Source organism: Scyliorhinus canicula, chromosome 16 (genome assembly GCF_902713615.1).
Source record: "Scyliorhinus canicula chromosome 16, sScyCan1.1, whole genome shotgun sequence".
Lineage (NCBI taxonomy): Eukaryota > Metazoa > Chordata > Chondrichthyes > Carcharhiniformes > Scyliorhinidae > Scyliorhinus > Scyliorhinus canicula.
In genome coordinates this window covers 126,813,782-126,834,393 of record NC_052161.1, presented here as the reverse complement: position 1 = coordinate 126,834,393, position 20,612 = coordinate 126,813,782, and the positions used below count along the sequence as shown (strand labels likewise).

Genomic DNA, 20,612 nt, shown 5'->3' with positions numbered 1-20,612 from the left:
TTGTGTAGATAATCGATCCTTTTGTGGAGGTTGAAATAATTGGCCTGGCTGTCGACTGCTTTAAGGAACAGACCAGAGTGGTGGATGACAATGGTACGGGAAGCAACCTGTGACCCTGACAGGGACCGCCCATAGCTGGGGCTTCTACACTGCTGGTGCAGAGGGAGAGGGGAATCATTCTGATCACAGCACCATTTGTTTGGGCCAACAGTCTGGGTATTTTACCAGCCAGAGAGGGTGAACTCTGTAATTTCCCTTAACACCAATGTGTGTGAATTATAATTTGTCTTAAGCTTGGCTCACTTGGTGAAGGTGGTGTGACTGAGTCAGAACAAGCAGGTAGATTCCATGCACCAGGCTGTGCTGACAGGGGCAATTTGTCCCTCAATTTGTGTATGTGCGGACAGTGGTGGGCCTTCTGCAGTTCAATAGCCACATTGAGTACATACATTTCCCGCCTTGGGGCTAACTTGAAATATTTTGCTGTCATTGTCTGCTAATTCTCATTGTCTGCTAATTCTCCCAGTTATTTCCCTCAGGTTTTGAAATTCACTCATCATTTTTATGTCAGTGGGAGGTGGGTGTCGCTGTTAATGTCGCTCAGAACCACTACCACTAGGTGGCACCTTGCACCAGTGTCTCGGTCACCAAAGGGATCTTTGGACACATGGGGAGGGCTGCTCCTCGCAACGCCTGGTGGCTGCTCATAGTGTGGGGGTGGTCTGGTGGTGGGCATTCTGCCTCTTGGTAGCAGAGATAAGGACCCAAGCGGAAACTTCAATCATCTCGCTCTGCCAGCCTCACCCACAGGGAGTGAGTGTCAGAAATCGTAAAGGAGGAAAGGCATATACTTATATATATAGCGCCTTTGATCATCTCGGGACATCACAAAGCACCACATAGCCAATGTTGGGGTGTGGTCACTGTTGTAATGTAGGAACTACAGCAGCCAATTTGCACAGAGCAAACTCCCACCGACAGCAATGAGATAGTGACCCGTGTCTTGTAATATTGGTTGAGAAATAAATATTGGCCCCAGGACACAAAGGCAAACTCCCCTGCTCTTCTTCGAATAGTATCATGGGATCTGTAATGTCCACCTGATCGGACCATTGTTTGACATCTCCTCGAAAAGGATGACATCCCCGACAGTACTCTCTGGGGGCGATCAGTACGGATTCTGTACTCTAGACTCTGGGGGTGGGCACTTGACTCCAAGACCTTCTAACTCTGAGAAAGGGGAGTTATCAATGCACCACAACTGGGACAGAAGGTGTCAGGAACTGTGCGGTTGTGGGTAATCCGGTCCCATATTGATGGACTGGCTGACAACTCATTTTCACGCATCTAATAGGGTGGAATTGTTCTGCAATTGCAGGGTTTAACCCAATGTGGGAGGAGACGCTGGTGTTCACTCTCTACATGCCCAATCTCGCTCTTGTCCGCTTCTTGGTCTGGGATCATGATCCAATTGGTCGGGATTTTATTGGCCAAAGAACATTGGCATTCACCAGCATGATGCCGGGTAAGTGAGAGATCGGCATGCGACCTCAGTAATGACGCCCAATTATTGGTGCTTTATACGCTCTGCAATGCAGTTTGTTATCAGAGGGTTGTCATGTGAGTTAATTTAATGGCGACCATGTTTTATACTAAAGGGACTGCTGGGAGTTGGTGACGGCTCTTCAAGACGAGGAATATTGCCAATGTATATTGTAGATTTGCCTAGCAACAGCGACAGCATTAATGCTCTTCATTAGCTCAACTTTAACATGGGCAAAAAAATCATTTAAGGCTCATCACAGAGCCGTAAGGAAAAGATGGGCATTGAACTAAGGAAGGAGATATTCGGAGAGGTGACCAAAGATTTGTCAAACACATGGGTCTTAAGGAGAGTTTTAAAGTGGGTGCATAAGGATTTAGAGAGGGAATTCCAGGCCAAGTGACCTAAACGTCAACCGTGTAGGTCAGTAATGACAGAGGTGATGGGAGTGGGATTTAATACGGGTGTATGTGGAGGATGGAAGGTCATCCAAGGATCATTGGAGCCCACCATCGAGTTTAGAGGGACAAGTGTTTCAGTAACAGGTGGGCAAGGCAAGGGTGAGGTTGGGTTACATTCCACAGATGGAAGTAGGTAGTCTTTGTGATGGAGAGGATGTGGGCTCGAATTCAGTTCAGGGTTTAATGAGTTGTAAATGGTTTGGAGCAGTGGCCCGGGAGCGATGGGAGCTAATTCCTGGCAGAAGACAAAGACACTGGGCGGAATTTTCTGCTTTTGAAACTTGCCTTGGTGAGTGGGTTCCGCAGCACGTTTCCCGCTGGTCAGAATGGCGGGAAATCCCTTTCAGTTCTGCGCTTGGATGCTCATTAATTATGCACAGGCGAGTGTCTGTGCCAATCACCTGGTGGGTCAGGAACTGTCTGCCCCACTGTTACCCTGGCAGGGTTGAAGGTCTGGGCACCATAATTAGAAATGTCACCGAGCACACGCCGGTGGTGAGGTGTCACAGCTGCACTTTATCAAGCGTGATTCAGACCGACGTGATTTCCTGCTGGCGTGACACAAGATTGGAAGGCAGCATGTGATTCCAGCAACTAGCGTTCACGAGATGGTAGTTAGTGGAACACCTGACCTCGCATCGGGAGAATTACAAACTGTTTTCATGCAGGTGGTAGTCTGATTTTTATGACTCCCACTAGATTCTCTGTGCGCCCCCCCCCCCCCCCCCCCCCACCCCGTCCCGCCCCGCTACTAAACCCAGAATGGGAAAATTTTCCATCCAATGCCTCCATGTTCCCAATGTTTAGCTGCAGGAATATTGCAATCCTAACTCACAAAGCTTAACCTCACGTTTTACGCTGTCATGTTTTGGACCCGCGGAGGGGACAGACAGAAATAAGCTCACATCCCTCATGCACCATCCTACGGATGATAGCTATGATGTTAACTCCATTTCCTTCTGTGGTTTCAGGCTATCGGCATGTGTACCTGGAGGGGATGGAGGAGGCCTCCATCTTTGTTCATGTAGCCGTCAACGATATCAGTGGTAAGGTGAGTGTGCCTCATCGGAGCTGTTCAAAGTTCCATAACTTTCGCCTCTTCTGCTTTGTAGCCACGACTTGGCACTTGTGTTAGATGTTCGATTCATGCCTCTAGGTAAGGAAAGTGGTCTTGATTCAGTTGCCGATTGCCATAGTTTGATACCCCCTCGTGCTGATGTTTCAGTAATTCAGTAGGTGGCACTCTTTATCATTCTTCCCTGTAACTAATGGAAGCAAGTAGATGGAACCAAACCCATTTCAATGAAAAGATAGAGAGGGAAGAGAGATTAAGAAAAAGAGAGAGAGTTGATGAGGCATAACTCATTTGAGTGAAGACTTGCGAGGAAGAGAGTGCAGAAAGGTGGGGAGGTGGGTTTGAGACCAAGAATGGATCAGCCATGATCTGGTTGAATGGCGGAGCAGGCTCGAAGGGCTGAATGGCCCACTTCTGCTCCTAATTCCTATGTTCCTTTGTAAGAGAGGGAAATGCACCCTCTTAATCTAGTCAATGCTGGCCAGTCATTGGGCTAATTTCATTGTGTTTCTCTGTTCAATAAATCAAAACATCAAAACGTTTGACCTATATTTCGGTGTAGAGGGAAATCCTAGTTATATCATGAATGTTTTGAACTTTCTTTAATTATTTAATGGGATGCTATTTACCGTTAAAAGTTCTTTAAGGCAATCTTGGCAAAAATATATGGGGCTAATCGTGAGAATGCACCAGCTAGCAGTGAGATAGCTGGTGTGATTAATTCCCTGGACATTTCATTCAATGGCCACCTCTCTATGTTCTGGAAGATTGTTGCGTGGATTATCACTCTGCCTACTGAAATAACTTCGGCTGTACATCCCCACTATATTCTAGAATATCTTTCCTGGGGGGGGGTCCCTCAATATTTTACAATATCTTTGGTAAGGTGTTCCTCTATGTCCTAGACTATCTTTGGTTGGGTGTTCCGCTATGTTCTACAATATATTTGGCTGGGTGTTCCCTCTATTTTATAGATTATCTTTGGATGGGTGGTCCCTCTATGTTCTAGAACATCTTTGGCTGGATGTGCCTTCTATGTTCTAGAATAGCTTTTGCTGCATGTTCCTTTATGTTCTAGAATATATTTGGCCGGATGGCCCCTCTATATTCTTGAATATCTTTGGCTGGGTGTTCCCTCTATGTGCTAGAATAGTTTTGGCTGATCAGCCCTCTATGTTCTAGAATAGCCGTGGCTGGATGTGTCGTCTCTCCCCCCCCCATGTTCTAGAAGACCGTTGGCAGGGTGGTCCCGTTGTGTTCTCAAATATCTTTGGCTGGATCTCCCTCTATGTGCTAGAATAGTTTTGGCTGGTTGGCCCCTCTATGTTCTAGAATAGCCTTGGCTGGATGTCTCCTCCCCTATCTTCCAGAAAATTATTGGCTGGGTGGTCCCGCTGTATTCTCAAATATCTTTGGCTGGATGTCCCACTATATTCTAGAATATCTTTGGCTGGGCGTCCTCTATATTCTAGAATATATTTGGCTGGGTGTTTCTCTCTATGTTCTAGAATATTTTTGGCTGGGTGTTCCTGAAATGTAGAATATCTTTGGTTGGGTGTTCCTTCCATGCTCTAGAAGACCTTAGACTGGGTGTTCCCCTCTGCTTAATAGAAGACTCCAGATTGGTTGTGCCCAGCATGTTCTAGAAGATATTTGGCTGGTTGCCCCTCTGTGCTCTAGAAGAGGCTTGGCTGATCACAGTCTATTCTCGAGGAGGCTAGCTGGCTCAACCTGTGTTCTAGAAGTCGCTTATTTGGCCAGGTCTTCAATCTGGGAGAGTCCTGGCTGACCACACTTCTGCATTCTAGATGAATCCTGTCACAATAGTTATGAATAAGACTGAAAATAAAAATGTGGATCATGCGTAACCACAAAATAAAATTCTCAGGCACTTTCTTTCTGTTTTTCTGAAAGTTTATTTAAGGTCTGTAAACTGAGCAAGCATTCAGGACTGTGCGTGTTCCAATGCAATGAGCTGCTTCAATGCCAACAGAAGTGTGAAATTATATCCACCCACCCCACTTCTTTATACTGTAATCCTTGATGCATCAGACACCGAAAGGCTGGAAGACAACCAACTACACAAATACAGTGGTATGATTCCACTGAGAATTCAGCAAAACAAGAAGAGGTGTTGAATACTGCTAGTTAAATATGGCATTGCATATCTCTGCTAAAAATGCCACCCTTTCCAATAAAATGCAGGAAGCAGAGTGTTGGGCCTATTTTAATTAAGAGACATCTGCGCTAAAGGAGGCAAGAAATAAGGTGATGATTAAAATCAGCCTCATTCACTCGGTTCTGTCAAAGCAAAATGCTTACAGACAGGACATGTGGCATACCACAAGTGACAGAGGGAATAGATCTAATCAGCTGTAGGTAATATTTTTGAGACAGATGGAAATTGTGGGTTTTTTTGATGGCGTGCTCCAAGATTAGAACGCAGCTTTAATTTCCTCTTTGTCCGAGATGTCCGTGTGTGCCCCTTCGCCTTGCAGCAAATGCACAGGTTGGGTCTCCATTAGACAGTGGCTGAGCTAAATTGAAAATCTGTATCATCTTAGACCAGGGAAGGAGGTCAGAACACATCAAATCGGGTGAGAGGCATGTCAACAACCTATCCCGTAAGCAAAGCTGACATCCCTATTATGCTCTTTAGCACATCTCATTCAGGTTGTTAACATTTAAAGACAAGAGATGGTTATTTCTGCTGCAGTAGCTGTTCAACTTTTCCCGACAGCACCTCCCCCCTCATGCTTTCAGTTTCTCCCATCTGTTTATGTCTCTGTCTGTGGGATGAGGGTGCAGCTGGCATGGCCAGCATTTGCTGCCCCTCCCGAGTTGCCCTTGAGGAAGGCAGTGGACCACTGCAGCCCGAGTGCTGAAGGTGCTCCCGCAATGCTGTCAGACAGAGGGTCCCCGGGTTTTGACCTCACAGCGATGAAGAAATGGCCGATATATTCCTAAGTCTGGGAGGTCAGGTGACTTTCATGGGATCTTGGATGGCATTCCCATGTGGTGGAGGTCACGGGAATCGGATGTGCCAGTGAAGAAGCCTTGGCAAGTTGCTGCAGTGCACCAAGTAGATGTTACAGAATTCAGCAGATGTGCCCCAGGAATATGCTGATGTTTAGACTCGTGGATGAGATACCTATCAGGCGGACTGGTTTGTCCTGGATAGTGTTCAGCTCCTTGAGTGTTTTTGCTGCTGCAGATATCCACGCACAGGAAGTTAGACTAGTGGGACCTGGTGCTTGACACTCCTGCTACACAAAGCGAAGGTGGAGGTGTGACCTGATGGAGGTCTTTCAAATGATAAATGGGATTGAAAAGGCCAATGTAGTGAAGATGTTTCAGTTATTGAGGAGTCACCAATCTAAGACATTGATAAGATAATTGGACCAGCCATTTAAATAAAGTACCTGCAAAAGCAGGAAAGAGGCAGGAAATTCTGTGGTGAGTAACTCATCTCCTGATTCCCCAAACCTGCTCATCATCTCCAAGGCACAAGTCAGGAGTGTGACGGAAAACTCCCCTGGATCAGTGCAGCTCAATACAGCACTCAAGAATATTCCAGGGCAAAGCAACTCACTTGATTTTCACCCATCCACCACCTTCGCCATTCACTCCCTCCATCGTCAATGTACAGTAGGCAGCAGTGTGCGGCACCTCTGTGGGATGCACTGCTGCAACCTACCAAGGCTTCTTCAACAGCACCTATCCAAACCTGCCACCTCTACCACCAAGAAGGGCAATGTCAGCAGAAGCTTGGGAAGGCCACTATCTAAGGCAAGTTCTCCCCCCAAGCCACGCACCATCCTGCCTTGGAAATATATCGCTGTTCCTTCACTGTCACTGTCAAAAACCTGAAACTCTCTTCCCAACAGAACTGTAGGCGTAACTACACAATATGTACCACAATGGGAGGCAGATCATCGCCACCTTTTTCAGGGCAATTAGGAATGGGCACCAAATGCTGGCCGAGCCAACATTCCATGAATGAATGAAAAAAACAGATAGTTGCAAATAAAGGTAAAAGGGAATTCAAGAGAAGCTTCTATATGCAGGCTAGGATTTATTGCCCTTCCCTAATTGCCCTTGAGAAGGTGGTGGTGAACCGTCTTCTTGAACCGCTGCAGTCCATGTGATGTAGATACAGCCACAGTGCTGTTAGGGAGGGAGTTCCAGGATTTTGACACAGTGACAGTGAAGGAACGGCGAATGGGTTCCAAGTCAAGATGTCCAAATCAATGAGAATGGGGACCTCACTGCCTCAATAGTGTTTAATGGGGAGAAAGGCATAGAAGACCATGCTGATAGGATGAGATGAAGTGGCATGGGAGAAGGATCATGTGGAACGTTAAACACCGGGAATGGCCCAATGGCCAGTTTCTGTGTGGTAAATTCTCTGGAATTCTACGCAGAACCTTGAGCTCAGCAACCACAGAGGATTCTCAGTCAGCACTTGGATTAACCAGGCAAAAGGTATACATCAATGTTCTTAAAGTAACCAGATAATTACCATAGCATGAAAGAACATCCTGTCTTTGAAGGTGCTTGGGAGAAGTCTATTCATGTATAAAGCAGCCGCGAAATCACAGGTGAACATTATCAAAGGAACATCAGTGCAATCACCCAGTTTTGTTTAGACGATTGTCAAAAAATGTTAAACCTCTTGGATCTTTTAGTGTTGTATTTATCTTCGACATGCTGCTACAAGGTAGAGTTGAACTTTGCGTGAATAGGTGGGACACTGTGTGCATTTGTTTATTTTAAGGTGCGTTGACAAGAGTCTTTTACATTCCTAATTTAGCCAGAATGCTCCTTCGGAGACATCTCAAGAGAGATTTGCAGTAGAAGGGAGCGTAAATGAATCCAAATCTGACAGTTGAGCTTCTCATCAGTCTCTCTTCCCTGTCAGGCTTCCCAACACTTTTCTGCTTTTAAATGTATATTTCCATCTTTCGTAATCCTTTCTTTACAGGCTGAACCCTTGTCCATGTGTGTTTCTCAGCAATGTCATTTTCTTTTGTATGCTGTCAAATTTGGGGTATGTCCCCATTTTGTATATTTAATCGTCTTTCAACTCCTGCCTCAAATAATCTCTCAAGGCTTCTTATTAGCAGAGTTTATTTAGACGTTGAAGAGAATATAGAGAACTTGCTTGGAATGGAAGAAGGTGTTTGGCCACTATGGGTAAATAGCTAGTACCTCCCTTGGCACTAACCCAGTGCACCCCCTCATCAGGTTGACTCCATTGGTGTGCCCCTTGGCTCTTAACTCAGAAGGGCTTGTGGGTTGAAGACCCACTCTCAGCACGTGATCCGAGTTGATAATCCCAGCACAGTACCGAGGAACCACTTTTGAGTCACTGCTGCTCTCCTTCATTTGAGAAGCCGAACCAAGGGCCCACCTGCCTTCATTGGGAGCTCAGGTGGGAGCCAAAGACTTCAGGATTTTGGAAAACATTGGGAAGCTCTCCGTGTGTACTGGCCAACATTACCCCCTCCCCCACTGGATACGGGTTAACTGGCTATCCATTTCATCGCTTTTTGTCAGTTTATGCTCTGTCCGAAATGGCTGCCTCGCTTGCCGACATAATAGTAGTGATTGCGCTGTAAAATAACTCAAAGCCATTGATCACTTAAAGACATTTCTGAGGGACATGTTAAGAGGACGTACAGGACAAGCCCTTTTCACCTGTACCTATCTACCACCACGGTTCCTAGTATAAATGTAGGCACAGATTCAGTGCAGTAGCCATTATCCCCAGTAACGCGGGATACTGGCAATTGGTTTCACTGCTGGTAAGTAGCCACTAACTCCAATTTGAGTGTCAGTAGCTCAAAATTACAATACTGTTCCTATTACAAGTGTTATTCCACCTGAATGTGCAAGCAGTGTGCAGGTTCAGTACTGGCGTGAACCATTATTAGTGCTGCTATTAGTCCTTATACACAGGGTACTAATGCCGTTATTGATTTCAATAGAGATTTCCAATCCTCCTATCTTTCCTGGGGTGTAAACTGGATTGATGCGTAATCAATGGTGCCAGCCAGTGATATGGTGGAACACTGTAGTTTGTCCCTGGTGATGCAGAGATGTTTTAAGGTGTATTCTCTGTATGTCTTGTCAGATTGCTTGCGAGTGCTATAGCTGCAATGTTAATGTCCTGTTTGCAAGATCTGTTTTCTTACCAACTTTCACTTTGTCTGTTTGTGATTTACAGTGCAACTCTCTCTGTTAAACCTCTACTTTCACACGCTCAGAGTTTTTAGGAGCCCTGAAGGAACCTGTCCTGACTCAGGAAAGTTGTAGTGAGACCAATCACAAAGCTGCATGTTTCTCTGCTAGTGTCACCATGAGCATCAATGTTCCTGATTTGCTTCGACACACTCCTTTCAGCTCATATATGGATTTGAATGTTTCCCAGTCTCTTTATGTTCGTCCATCTTAACTTCACTAACCCTCTGACTTGCAGATGCAGGATTTTTAGTTTGATATGTACTGTGTACATGTTTCACAATCACAAACAGAGAATGCACTGACAGATCCAGGGTGCAAGAGCTAAAACAATTGACCAGCCTGGCATTAAGGGCTGACTCTGGGACAGGCAACTTCACGGTCCAACCATAGATGGGTGAAACGCTGATCTTTAACATCTCCTTACAGTGCCTGGGCCATCGTTACATCGGCCAAAGATTCATTGTAGCTTTATTTAACCTAGCAACGGTTCTGAACTGTCCAATCCAATATTTGGGGTTTTTGTGGTTCTGTTTGAGTGGCTAAGTCAAACCTGACACAATCTAGGCGTCTTCACCCACCCACCATGACAGGTGTTATGAAAGTTGAGCGTGGCATTGATACCATGAACTTCAAAGGCTGTAGTGAAGTATAAGCCAAAAGATGATTGACACTTAGGAGAAGCTTAGGTTAGCTATCGATGTCCGGCAGTGTTTTTTTGATCGCTTGGATATCCTAAAATATACTTAATTAGTGCAGATTTATATGGAACCTTTTTCCATTGGTGAAAGTAGCATGCGGGTGACAACAGGTTACGCGTGACTCGAGAGTGTTAACTGTACTGAGAATTCAGCATGTTTGTCACTGAAAGGCACAATCCTCAGTCACACTAGGGCAGAATTGGCTGATTTCTCCCACTTCCCCCTAAAAAAAACAATCAGTTCTTTCCATGTTTCAGGTGACCTGTCGTTGGGGTTTTTGTGATTCTGCATATTCCCAAATTACCCCAGTGTGCTTTTGACCCCCCCCCCCCCCCCACTCCCGGCTCGGCTCTTGAGAAACCCGGGCAGTTGGCATGGTGACCAGATCATGTCCTTGGCCACGCCAACACACCACTAATCAATACAGGAATGTTTACCTTTACTGACATCATCGGGCCCCACTCTTTACTTATGACTGAGCTATTAGGGAACAGATATTTTACTGGACTATGGTGGATAGAGAAGTAGTAATTCCCCTGACCTAACTCCAATACCTCCTTTGAAGATTGGGTGCACCTACATTGACCATTTGGTTCGTTATGGCACCCCCCCCCCCCCCCCCCCCCCCCCAACCATCGCTTGCTCCGGCCTACAGTACAGAGTGGCGTTAAAGACCAGTAAGAAATGTGACTGGTCTGAACTCAGGTTTTCAATTGCTTAGCCCCTGAAGTGGAAGTCATGGATTGAATAATGCACAGAAAATTGAATGGCCAAAATCTTTGGGGAAACTTATTTTAAAAGCTTAGGCCGCAGCCCCTGGATCTGCCAGTTTTTTAAAAAAGAAACATAAATCTCTGGCTCTTGAATCACTGCCCTTTGATTCAAGAATCTGTGCATTTTAGTATCTCATTACAGCATGGTTTTATTTGGCAAAGCCAAAGGTGCGACCACACATTCTTTTGGACTAATATCAATCGGATTGCCACCAGACCTCATATTGGCTGCACACCCACTTCCACCAAACATCTTTCACCAGTAACTAACCATATGCCCTCAAAGGGCGATGCATTGTTTCTTAATCCTAAAGATACCCTCTCCCCCCCACCCAAATCCCCCCCCCCCCCCCGCCTCCCAACCTCCTCCCAGCACCAAACCCCTTCTTTTTAACAAGAATTCCATGCCTCCTGCCCATGCATTTTTTTCTGAAGAAATGGGGGATCTATCCAAAGAAAAAGTAACAATGGGAAGAGTAGGCGAGGGAGAAAATGGTGGAGCTATCTCTTGCCTGCACCGCTCGCAGAGGGAATGGCACGATGGGTCTGATGGTTACCTCGCGGGAGTGGCCGGCATCACTGGACGCCCCTCTCTACAGCAAAAAGGCAAAAAGAATTCCAGGTGCTCGAAACCTGAAATAGAAACAGAAAACGCTGGATGTGCTCAGCCGGGCAGGCAGCAAGTGTGGAGGGAAAAGCAGAGTTAACGTTTCAGACCGATGACCTTTCATCAGAACGGGTTCTGATTCTCCCACCACGGATGTTGGGCAGTATTTACACCCCCACCCCCACCCCGCCCTTTCCGTAGTGTGTTTGTTGGCGGGGGGTGGCCTCCCCTTGGCTGGCTGTGGGATCTTCCTGTTCTGCTGCTGGCGGTGGGGTTTCCCATTGTTTGCGCTCTCCTTTGCCGGGGACGCTGTGGTGGAGAGTCGCCGTTGGCGGAAGATCCCAATGGCGAGAATGGCCGGAATATCCCGCCCGTTGTCTTTTATTTCACGTTTTCCCCCAGAGTAGTTGGAAGGACTGGTCGAAAGGTCAGACTCCAGTAATCTTTGAGGAACATCGGGAACTGGAGGAGGCCCTGCAGCCTATTCAGTCAGTTAATTAGATTGTGGCCAATCTACACCTCAACTTTATTTACCCACCTTTGCCCCATGTATCTTTAACTCCTAAAGATATATCCATCTCATTTTTGAAAGCTCCAATTGTCCCCCAGCCTCTACAGCCCCTTGCGAGGGGTGGGGTGGGGGGGGGGGGGGGGGGGGGGGGGGGGGGGGGGGGGGGGGGGTGGAGAATTTCAGATTCCAACCACCCTAGTGAGTCATTTTATCATTGTGAACATCTCAGTCAGGTCAACCCTTAGCCTCCTGGACTCAAGGCACGCTTTCGTCTCTTTCTTAAGCCAACCTGTGCTGCCCATCACTTACCTGCGAGGAAGGTATGTGACACGTACACGGTATCCTCCTGCAGCAACATGGCTGAGGTTAGAATTTGAGTTGTGAGTGATCACATGCCACCCCAAAGTCCTGCCATCCCTGATACTACCATCCGAAGTCCTGCCATCCCAGGTCCTGCCATCCTTGATACTGTCATCTGAAGTCCTGCCATCCCAGGTCCTGCCATCCCTGATACTGCCATCCGAAGTCCTGCCATCCCAGATCCTGCCATCCCAGGTCCTGCCATCCTTTGGGACTGTGCTGGCAAAGCTTTGGGTAAAGGAGATGTTTGTTCTGCAGTTCATTCTTGTGGAACCATTGAGTGGCCAGGCTGGTTTAGCTCAGTTGACTGAGAGCTGGTTCGTGGTACAGAGCGAGGCCGACAGCGTGGGTTCAATTGCCGTACTGGCTGAGGTTATTCAACCTTACCCCTCGCCTGAGGTGTGGTGATCCTCATGTTAAACCGCCACCAGTCAGCTCTCCCCCTCAAAGAGGAAAGCAGCCTATGGTCATCTGGAACTACGGTAACGTTACTTTTACAACTATCAGGAAAGACTGAACAACACAGGACTCTATTTCCTACAAAGGAGAACCCTGAGAGATAATCCAGTAGAGTTCTTCACAATTATGCAGTGGTTTGATGGGGTAGATGAAGAGAAGATGATTCTACTTATGGGACAGTCTTAAACTAGGGGACACAAATATATAAGATGGACACCAATGGATCCAATAAAACTTCAGGAAGCGGTGAGAGTGTAGCACTTGCTTCATGGGCTCACTGAGACAAATGGCATTGACACTTTTAAGGGGAGCTGGATAAACACATCAAAGAGAAAAGAATGGAAGGATATGCTGACAGGGTGAGTTGAAGATGCGAGGGAGTCTCAGGTGGAGCTGGACGAGTTGGACTGAGAGGCCTGTTTCCGTGCTGTCGACCGCTCCGTATTTCTGTGAGCCAACAAATTATCGGTGAACTTTATTTGACCATACTGGCATCAAGAGTCCAAAGATGTGCAGGTTAGGTGGATTGGCCATGATAAATTGCCCTTAGTGTCCAAAATTGCCCTCAGTGTTGGGTGGGGTTACTGGGTTATGGGGATAGGGTGGAGGTGTTGACCTTGGGTAGGGTGCTCTTTCGAGGAGCCGGTACAGACTCGATGGGCCGAATGGCCTCCTTCTGCACTGTAAATTCTATGATTGAATCTATGATAAGAGAGCTTGACTTGGCTTATCAGTCATGTTTGAGCGTTTGTAAAATAACACGGTTTTTCACTGATAAATCATTTTCTCCTCTCTAAATATTACCTGGAGTTTGAGGGCATGTAATTCCTGAAGCCACGATTTGCAGGCCTGAAACTCTTCTGGTGATTTGACCCGGAAACACTGGGATTTGGATTTCCCGCCTTGCCTCCCATCCCACGCACTGGTGAGCCTGAAATTCGGAGTTTTAACTCAAAGCTATTTTCAACAGAAAATTTATATTTTTAAAAATAAATTTAGAGTACCCAATTCATTTTTTTCCAATTAAGGGGCAATTTAGCGTGGCCAATCCACCTACCCTGCACATCTTTGGGTTGTGGGGGCGAAACCCACGCAGACACGGGGAGAATGTGCAAACTCTACACGGACAGTGACCCAGAGCCGGGATCGAACCCTGATCCTCAGCGCCGTGAGGCAGCAGCGCTACTCACTGGGCCACCGTGCTGCCTGAGGAGGCATTTTCAGGCAAGGGGAGATGTGTTTGGGTTCGTACAGGGGGATACATCCCATAAAACTGATACCAGGTTGGGAGACCAAAAATCACCCCACCGCAGGTTAGTTTGAAGGCAAGTGCGGAATTCGCCCCCCACCCCCCCCATGTAGCTGTAGGCAAATCATTTACAAATACAAATAGCTACCAGGCTCTGTTTTAATAATAACCTTGGGTCCTGGCTTTAATGGCCAGCAGGCTTATTCCCTGATCTGTGAGCAACTTGCCAGGGTCACCCCAGGTGAGTGTGCAGCTAGGACTGGAATGCTCCTTCGATAAAACTGACAGGCAGGGAAGCCTTTTATCAGTGAAGCTGAAGAGCTGCAGACATGGCCAGGTGAAAGGTAGCTACTGTTCACAGCTCTCCTCCTCCGAGAGTCCGATCAGTACCTGGCAGCTGAATGCCGACTGCTTGGAAGTCACTTCATTTGTCTGGTTACTCACGCACCTTCAATCCGCATGCCAGCTACCAGTCTCCACCATGATTTGGGAGCAGCTGAGATATCTCTACCTTGATGAAGGACAGGAGGAGCAGAAACAGCAACTGGATCAACACCAGCACCGGCTGCATTCTCCTCGGCCACGTGCCGTGCAACAGGGCAGAGGGGATGGGCACAGGGATCCGGCCCCAAGGAGGCGCGAGACTCAAGTCTAGGTCTACAGGCAGCCAATCAGCTCTCTCGATAATGCCTTGGGAGACTCTGTCTTTCACGGCAGGTGGTTGCTGACATCTGCATCCTCCTGAAACGGGAACCCCTCCCAGCGGGCCAGGTGGGTAAACATTGGCAACGGTCATTAAGGTGCCCCCACTTTCACCCCCACTGCCAGTTCTCTGTCTCTTTCTGAGCTTGTCTGCTCATTTCTCCTTGGCTGCAAGGAGAGGAAGCAGGGAATTATGGGTGTTTCCAAATGGCTTGTGTGCTTTGCCAGAAGGACAACATTTATGGAAGGTGACTGTGAGGCATGGGTGTGAGAAGGCAATAGGACGAGTGTTAGTGTGAGTGTTGGCTGTGCAGACAGAGATACCTGGACAGAGTAAAGGGTGCAGCTGCAAGGCGCGTTGTTTTAAAGAGTGCTGTGCAAGGGAATGCTGGGAAAGTCAGTATGTGGAATTTGGCGCCTGAAATTATGTCACTCCCCTTTCCAGTTTTCCTGGATCCTCTTGCACTGTTTCCAGGTTAGGGGGGGTCCACTCTTCCGCTGGTTTCCTCAGTCACTTCCATCCACTTGTGTGCTTGATGGCCGACGCAGACACGATGGACTGAAGGGCCTCCTTTTGTGCTGTACAGCTCTGTGACACTCCTATTTGGTTGGAGGGCTGGTCCTCAGCTGCCTGTCCTTGGGAAAGGTCACCTCGCTCTGAGGCTGTACCTCAGATCCTGCAACAGGGGTGCTGGCTAAGAGTGAGACACCCAAGGAGCGACCTTCCCCAGCTTCCTCCCCATTCCTGTGGTTGCCACCATCCCAATGGATCAGTGTACAGGTCAGCCACTGCAGCCCATACCTTGATGCCTTTAATTAGAAACCCTCCCTTGGACAGATTTGGGGTGTGATTCCACTCACCCCTCCCTGATTGGCGAGGAAACTTGGAAATGGGATGTCTCAGTCAAAGCCATGCAGAATCTAAAGGTCCTGATCTGACCTGATGGACCGATCTGACTTGTCTGGATGATAAATGCTGACACTGACTGGTTGCGCTGTGTGGCCTGCTCCTGTACATGGTCCCTCGCCCCAGTCCAGGATACATGGATAAAACACCGAACTACACTTAAATGTTTCTTCTAAAGGAAAACCTGGAGATTGAGAAAACCTGGCAGCAGAAACCACACTGCCCGAACCCTTATCGAGGCCCTTGTTACCTTTAGACTCAACTATTCAAACCTCCTCCTGGCTGACATCCCAGCTTCAGCTCTCCATAAACTTGAATTCAACATAAACTCTGCTGTCCGAATCTTAACTCACCCCAAGTCCCCCCATTCACCCATCACCCCTGTGCTCGCTGCTCGACCCTGGCGCTCGACATTTCAATTTCAAAATTCACGTCCTTGTTTTAACGTCCTTGTTTTAACGTCCCTGTCTGGCCTTGACCCCCCCCCCCCCCCCCCCCCCCCCCCCCGGCCTGTATAATCCATTCCATAGAATCCCTGCAGTGCAGAAGGAAGCCATTTGGCCCATCAAGTCCGCAGAGACCCTCCGAAAGAGCACCCAACCCAGGCCCATTTCCCCGCCCCACCCCCGCAACCCTACCCAGCCTGCACATCTTTAGACAGTGGGATGATACCGGAGCGCCCACGCAGACACGGGGAGAACATGCAAACTCCACACAGGTGGTCGACCAAGGCTGGAATTGAACCCGGGTCCCTGGCGTTGTGAAGCAGCAGTGTTAACCATTCTGCAACCGTGCCGCCTCGTATTCCAGCCCCACAACCCTCCAGGATATCAGCGCTCCTCCAATTTAGCTTCCAGCGCCTCCCCAGTTTTCATTGGGTCACCATTGGCAGCCATGTCTTCAGCTGCCTGGGCCGATAGCTCTCTCCAACTCTCTCCACTGCTCTAAGATGGCGCTGTGAAACCTTCCTCCGACCAAACTGCCTTCCTCTATGGCGCAATGTCATATTCATTTGCTAATGTTCCTCTGAAGTGCCTTGGATACTTTGCTACATTGAAATTGCGATACAAAGTTGTCATTGCGAGTTGTTGCCATTGTTTCTCGAGTGGAGCTCACAGAGGTCTGAAAGCAGTCTCCACGTTGTGGTAGAATGTGCCTCAGAGAGTCCGGAGGAACTGGCCGAACAAGAGGAATGATGTACAGCTGACAGAAATTTTTACAAAGCTCAGCTGAGATAATCTTAATGTCAATCAGAAGCCAACAGCAGTCAGAATTTGGCTGTCAGTCAGACAGAATGCCTTTAATAAAAGCAAAATTCTGCTGTAAATATGAAATGGAAATGGAAAATGCTGGATAAACTCAACAGGTCTGGCAGCATTGGTGGAGAGCAAAATAGAGTTTAAAGTTTCAAATCCATTTATATCTCTAGAATCCCATTCAGCCCATCGGATCTGCACCGATCCTCCGAAAGAGCACTATACCTAGGCCCACTTCTCCGCCCAATCCCCGTAACCCCACCTAGCTACACATCTTTGGACACTAAGGGGCAATTTAGCAAGGCCAATCCACTTAACCTGCACATCTTTGGACTGTGGGAGGAAACCGGAGCACCCGAGGGAAACCCACGCAGACAAGAGGAGAACATGCAACCTCCACACAGACACCCAAGGCCGGAATTGAACCCGGGTCCCTGGTGCAGTGAGGCAGCAGTGCTAACCACTGTGCTATCGTGCCACCCATAATTCTGTAGATGGGTCATAAGGGCTCGGAGTGTTAACACTGCTTCTCTCTCCACCGATGCTGCCGGACCTGCTGAGAATGTCTTTAATACTTGATTCTATCTCCTATCGTGCACCCGTTCCTTTTCTTCCTTTGTATCCCTTCCTTGGAGATTTCAATAATGCTTTTATTCATTATTTCTTTAGCCCAAGTCCTTGACACCAGCCTCTTTGTTGTACAAAGGAGTAAATTCTGACTTTGTGACAGTTTATTTATTAAAATATTAGAATTACCCATGAAACAATCAGCAATTGAATCCAAAATAATCCAAAAATGCCAACTCTCGATGGGCTGAATGGCCTCCTACCATGCCATAAATCTTTTTTTCTAAATGTCTTGTTCCAATTAAGGGACAATTTAGCATGGCCAAGTCACCTACCCTGCACTTCTTTGGGTTGTGGGGGTGAGACCTCCGCAAACACGGGGAGAATGTGCAAACTCCACACGGACAGTGACTCGGTGCCGGGATTCGAACCCGGGCCCTCAGCGCCGTGAGGCAGCAGTGCTAACCACTGCGCCACCGTGCCGCCCCCCAACTGTGTCATGGATCTGTCTATGTTTTCCCGTGCTCCATTTATGCCTCATTTGTACCTTGGCATCTGAGCAGTCAATGGGATGGACTCCTGCATTCTCGAAGAACCCCCCCCTCTTCGAATTCATCACAGGCTCTACAACAGTGTCGTTACTCCCATGATGAAACATTCACTGAAGCCAAAATATTCTAATGTTCCACAACACATCCTCAGGTGACGGTCTGGGTCAACCCCCACTCAAATTGTTCCCAGCCGTGTCAGACCTGTAACCCACGTCACCTCCGCCGTGATGTTACACATGGCAAAATGTTCTTTCTTGACACAAGCCAGGTTGACAGACTCTGTAATTGTAGTGCTGTGCATCTTCACAGTATGAGTGGGCAAAACATATCCTACACCCACTGCTACCTTTACCGAAACCCTGCTGACAACACTGCTAACAACTGCTAAATGAACTGCAGCATTAATGAACAGCATTAATGCACACCAGGTAGAACTTTGTTTTTAAATTTTTCCAATTACGGAGCAATTTAGCATAGCCTACTCCGCAAATCTTTGGGGTTGTTGGGGTGAGACCCACACAGACACGGGGAGAATGTGCAAACTCCACATGGACAGTGACCCGGGGCCGGGATCGAACCTGAGTCCTCAGCGCCATGCCCACTGTGCCACCGGGCTGCCCGTCACCAGTATATCTGAGTGTATTTATGCATGGTGTATGTTGGTATATCTTTATGCATATGCAACTGTTTATGGGTCTGCATTTAGTATGCACATGTGATGTGTGTGTGTATATGCTGTGTTTGTGTGTGTGTTGATGCTGAATATGTGCTGTGAGTGTGAGAGAGTATGTGTGCTGTGTATGTGAGAGTGCGTGGGTGTTTGTGTACGTGTGTGCTGTGAATATGAGAGAGTGTGTGCTGTGAGTGTGTGCTGTGAGTGTGTGTGTATTTGTTTACTGTGTATGTGTGTGCTGTGTGTATGTGTGTGCTGTGTGTATGTGTGTACTGTGTGTATGTGCATGCCGTGAGTGTGTGTATGTGTGTGCCGTGAGTGTGCTGTGTGCATGTGTGTGCTATGAGTGGGAGAGTATGTGTGTGCTGTGTATGTGTGGACTGTGAATGTGAGAGTGTATGTGTGTGATGTGTGTGTGTGTGCTTTGAGTGTGTGTGTGTATGTGTACTGTGAGTGTGAGAGTATGTATGTGCTGTGAGTGTGTGTATGTGTGTTATGAGTGTGAGAGTATGTGTGCTGTGTGTATGTGTGTGCGTGCTGTGAGTGTGAGAGTGTATGTGTGTGTGTGTGTGTGGACTGTGAGTGTGAGAGTGTATGTGTGTGATGTGTGTATGTGTGTGCTTTGAGTGTGTGTTTATGAGTGTGCTTTGAGTGTGTGCTGTGAGTGTGTTCATGCGTGTGCTGTGAGTGTGTATGTGTGCGATGTGAGTGTGTGTATGTGAGTACTGTGAGTGTGAGAGTGTATGTGTGTGCTGTGAGTGTGAGAGTATGTGTGTGCTGTGAGTGTGAGAGTATGTGTGTGCTGTGAGTGTGAGATTGTATATGCGTGCTGTGAGTGTGAGAGTATGTGTGTGCTGTGAGTGTGAGAGTATGTGTTCTGTGAGTGTGAGAGTGTATGTGCGTGCTGTGAGTGTGAGAGTATGTGTGTGCTGTGAGTGTGAGAGTATGTGTTCTGTGAGTGTGAGAGTGTATGTGCGTGCTGTGAGTGTGAGAGTGTATGTGCGTGCTGTGAGTGTGAGAGTGTATGTGCGTGCTGTGCGTGTGAGAAAGTGTGTGTGTATGTGTGTGCTGTGCGTGTGAGAGTGTGTTTGTGCTGTTAGTGTGCATGTGAATGCTGTGAGTGTGAGAGAGTGTGTATGTGCGTGTGTGTACTATGAGTGTGAGAGTGTTTGTGCTGTGCGTGTGTGGGTACGTGTTTTGTCCAACATTCATAGGGGTACAGTTTGATTCAGCACAATGGTGTAAACCAGGCAGTAATGAAGCTCCTTAAACCTCACCCACACTTTGAAGTCAGTGAAATGAATATTGTGTGATATGTAAAACAAGCTGCTGACTCACTGTCACCTGTTCCACATCATTGCACATCGTCTAAATTACCCCTCAATTTGTCTGTTGAACCAGACAGGATGTGTACACAGAGTCTCTTAAATATTCAACAGAAAATTGTTATTCATTTTTTTGACTCATTTTATTTATTGTGCTGTTTATACCTGGTGTACTGATTGTAACCATTCCCAGTTTGGGCTTTGATTCAAGAAATCGCCACCATCATTTGTGTCTGACGGTGTAAGGACGCTGGCTGAGTGATTAATGCACTCACTGCATTGAGCAACACTGAACCACACACAATCCCCAGCCGGGCGGGATTTCTGCCCCACCTGAACTACCTTGTAGCTGTCAGCACCTGTGAAACCGCCCCTCAGCCTTTTCCATGAGCTAGCACAACTATAATGGCCCGAAGGGTCCTCTTCGTATTTTACAAACCTACCCCGGATAGGCGCCGGAATGTGGCGACTAGGGGCTTTTCACAGTAACTTCATTGAAGCCTACTCGTGACAATAAGCGATTTTCATTTCATTTCATTTCAGTCCAATCTAATCTGGATGTGGAGGAGGGGGGGGGAGGAGAGGGGGGGGCGGGGGGGGGGGGGGGGGGGGGGGGGGAGAGAGGCAAAAGCAGCATCTAGTTAAGAGG

The 20,612-nt window shown here is 47.6% G+C and overlaps 1 protein-coding gene across 10 annotated transcripts in view; it reads left to right on the top strand.

Moving 5' to 3' along the window:
• Positions 1-20,612, top strand: part of plch2a (phospholipase C, eta 2a) — a 312,536-nt gene that overhangs the window by 273,496 nt on the left and 18,428 nt on the right. For all 10 annotated transcript variants that reach the window (XM_038822387.1, XM_038822389.1, XM_038822384.1 and 7 more), the window contains 3 exons: positions 9-93; positions 1,379-1,525; positions 2,976-3,055. In XM_038822387.1, coding sequence (XP_038678315.1) covers positions 9-93; positions 1,379-1,525; positions 2,976-3,055 — 312 coding nt within the window. The remainder of the gene's footprint in view (positions 1-8; positions 94-1,378; positions 1,526-2,975; positions 3,056-20,612) is intronic.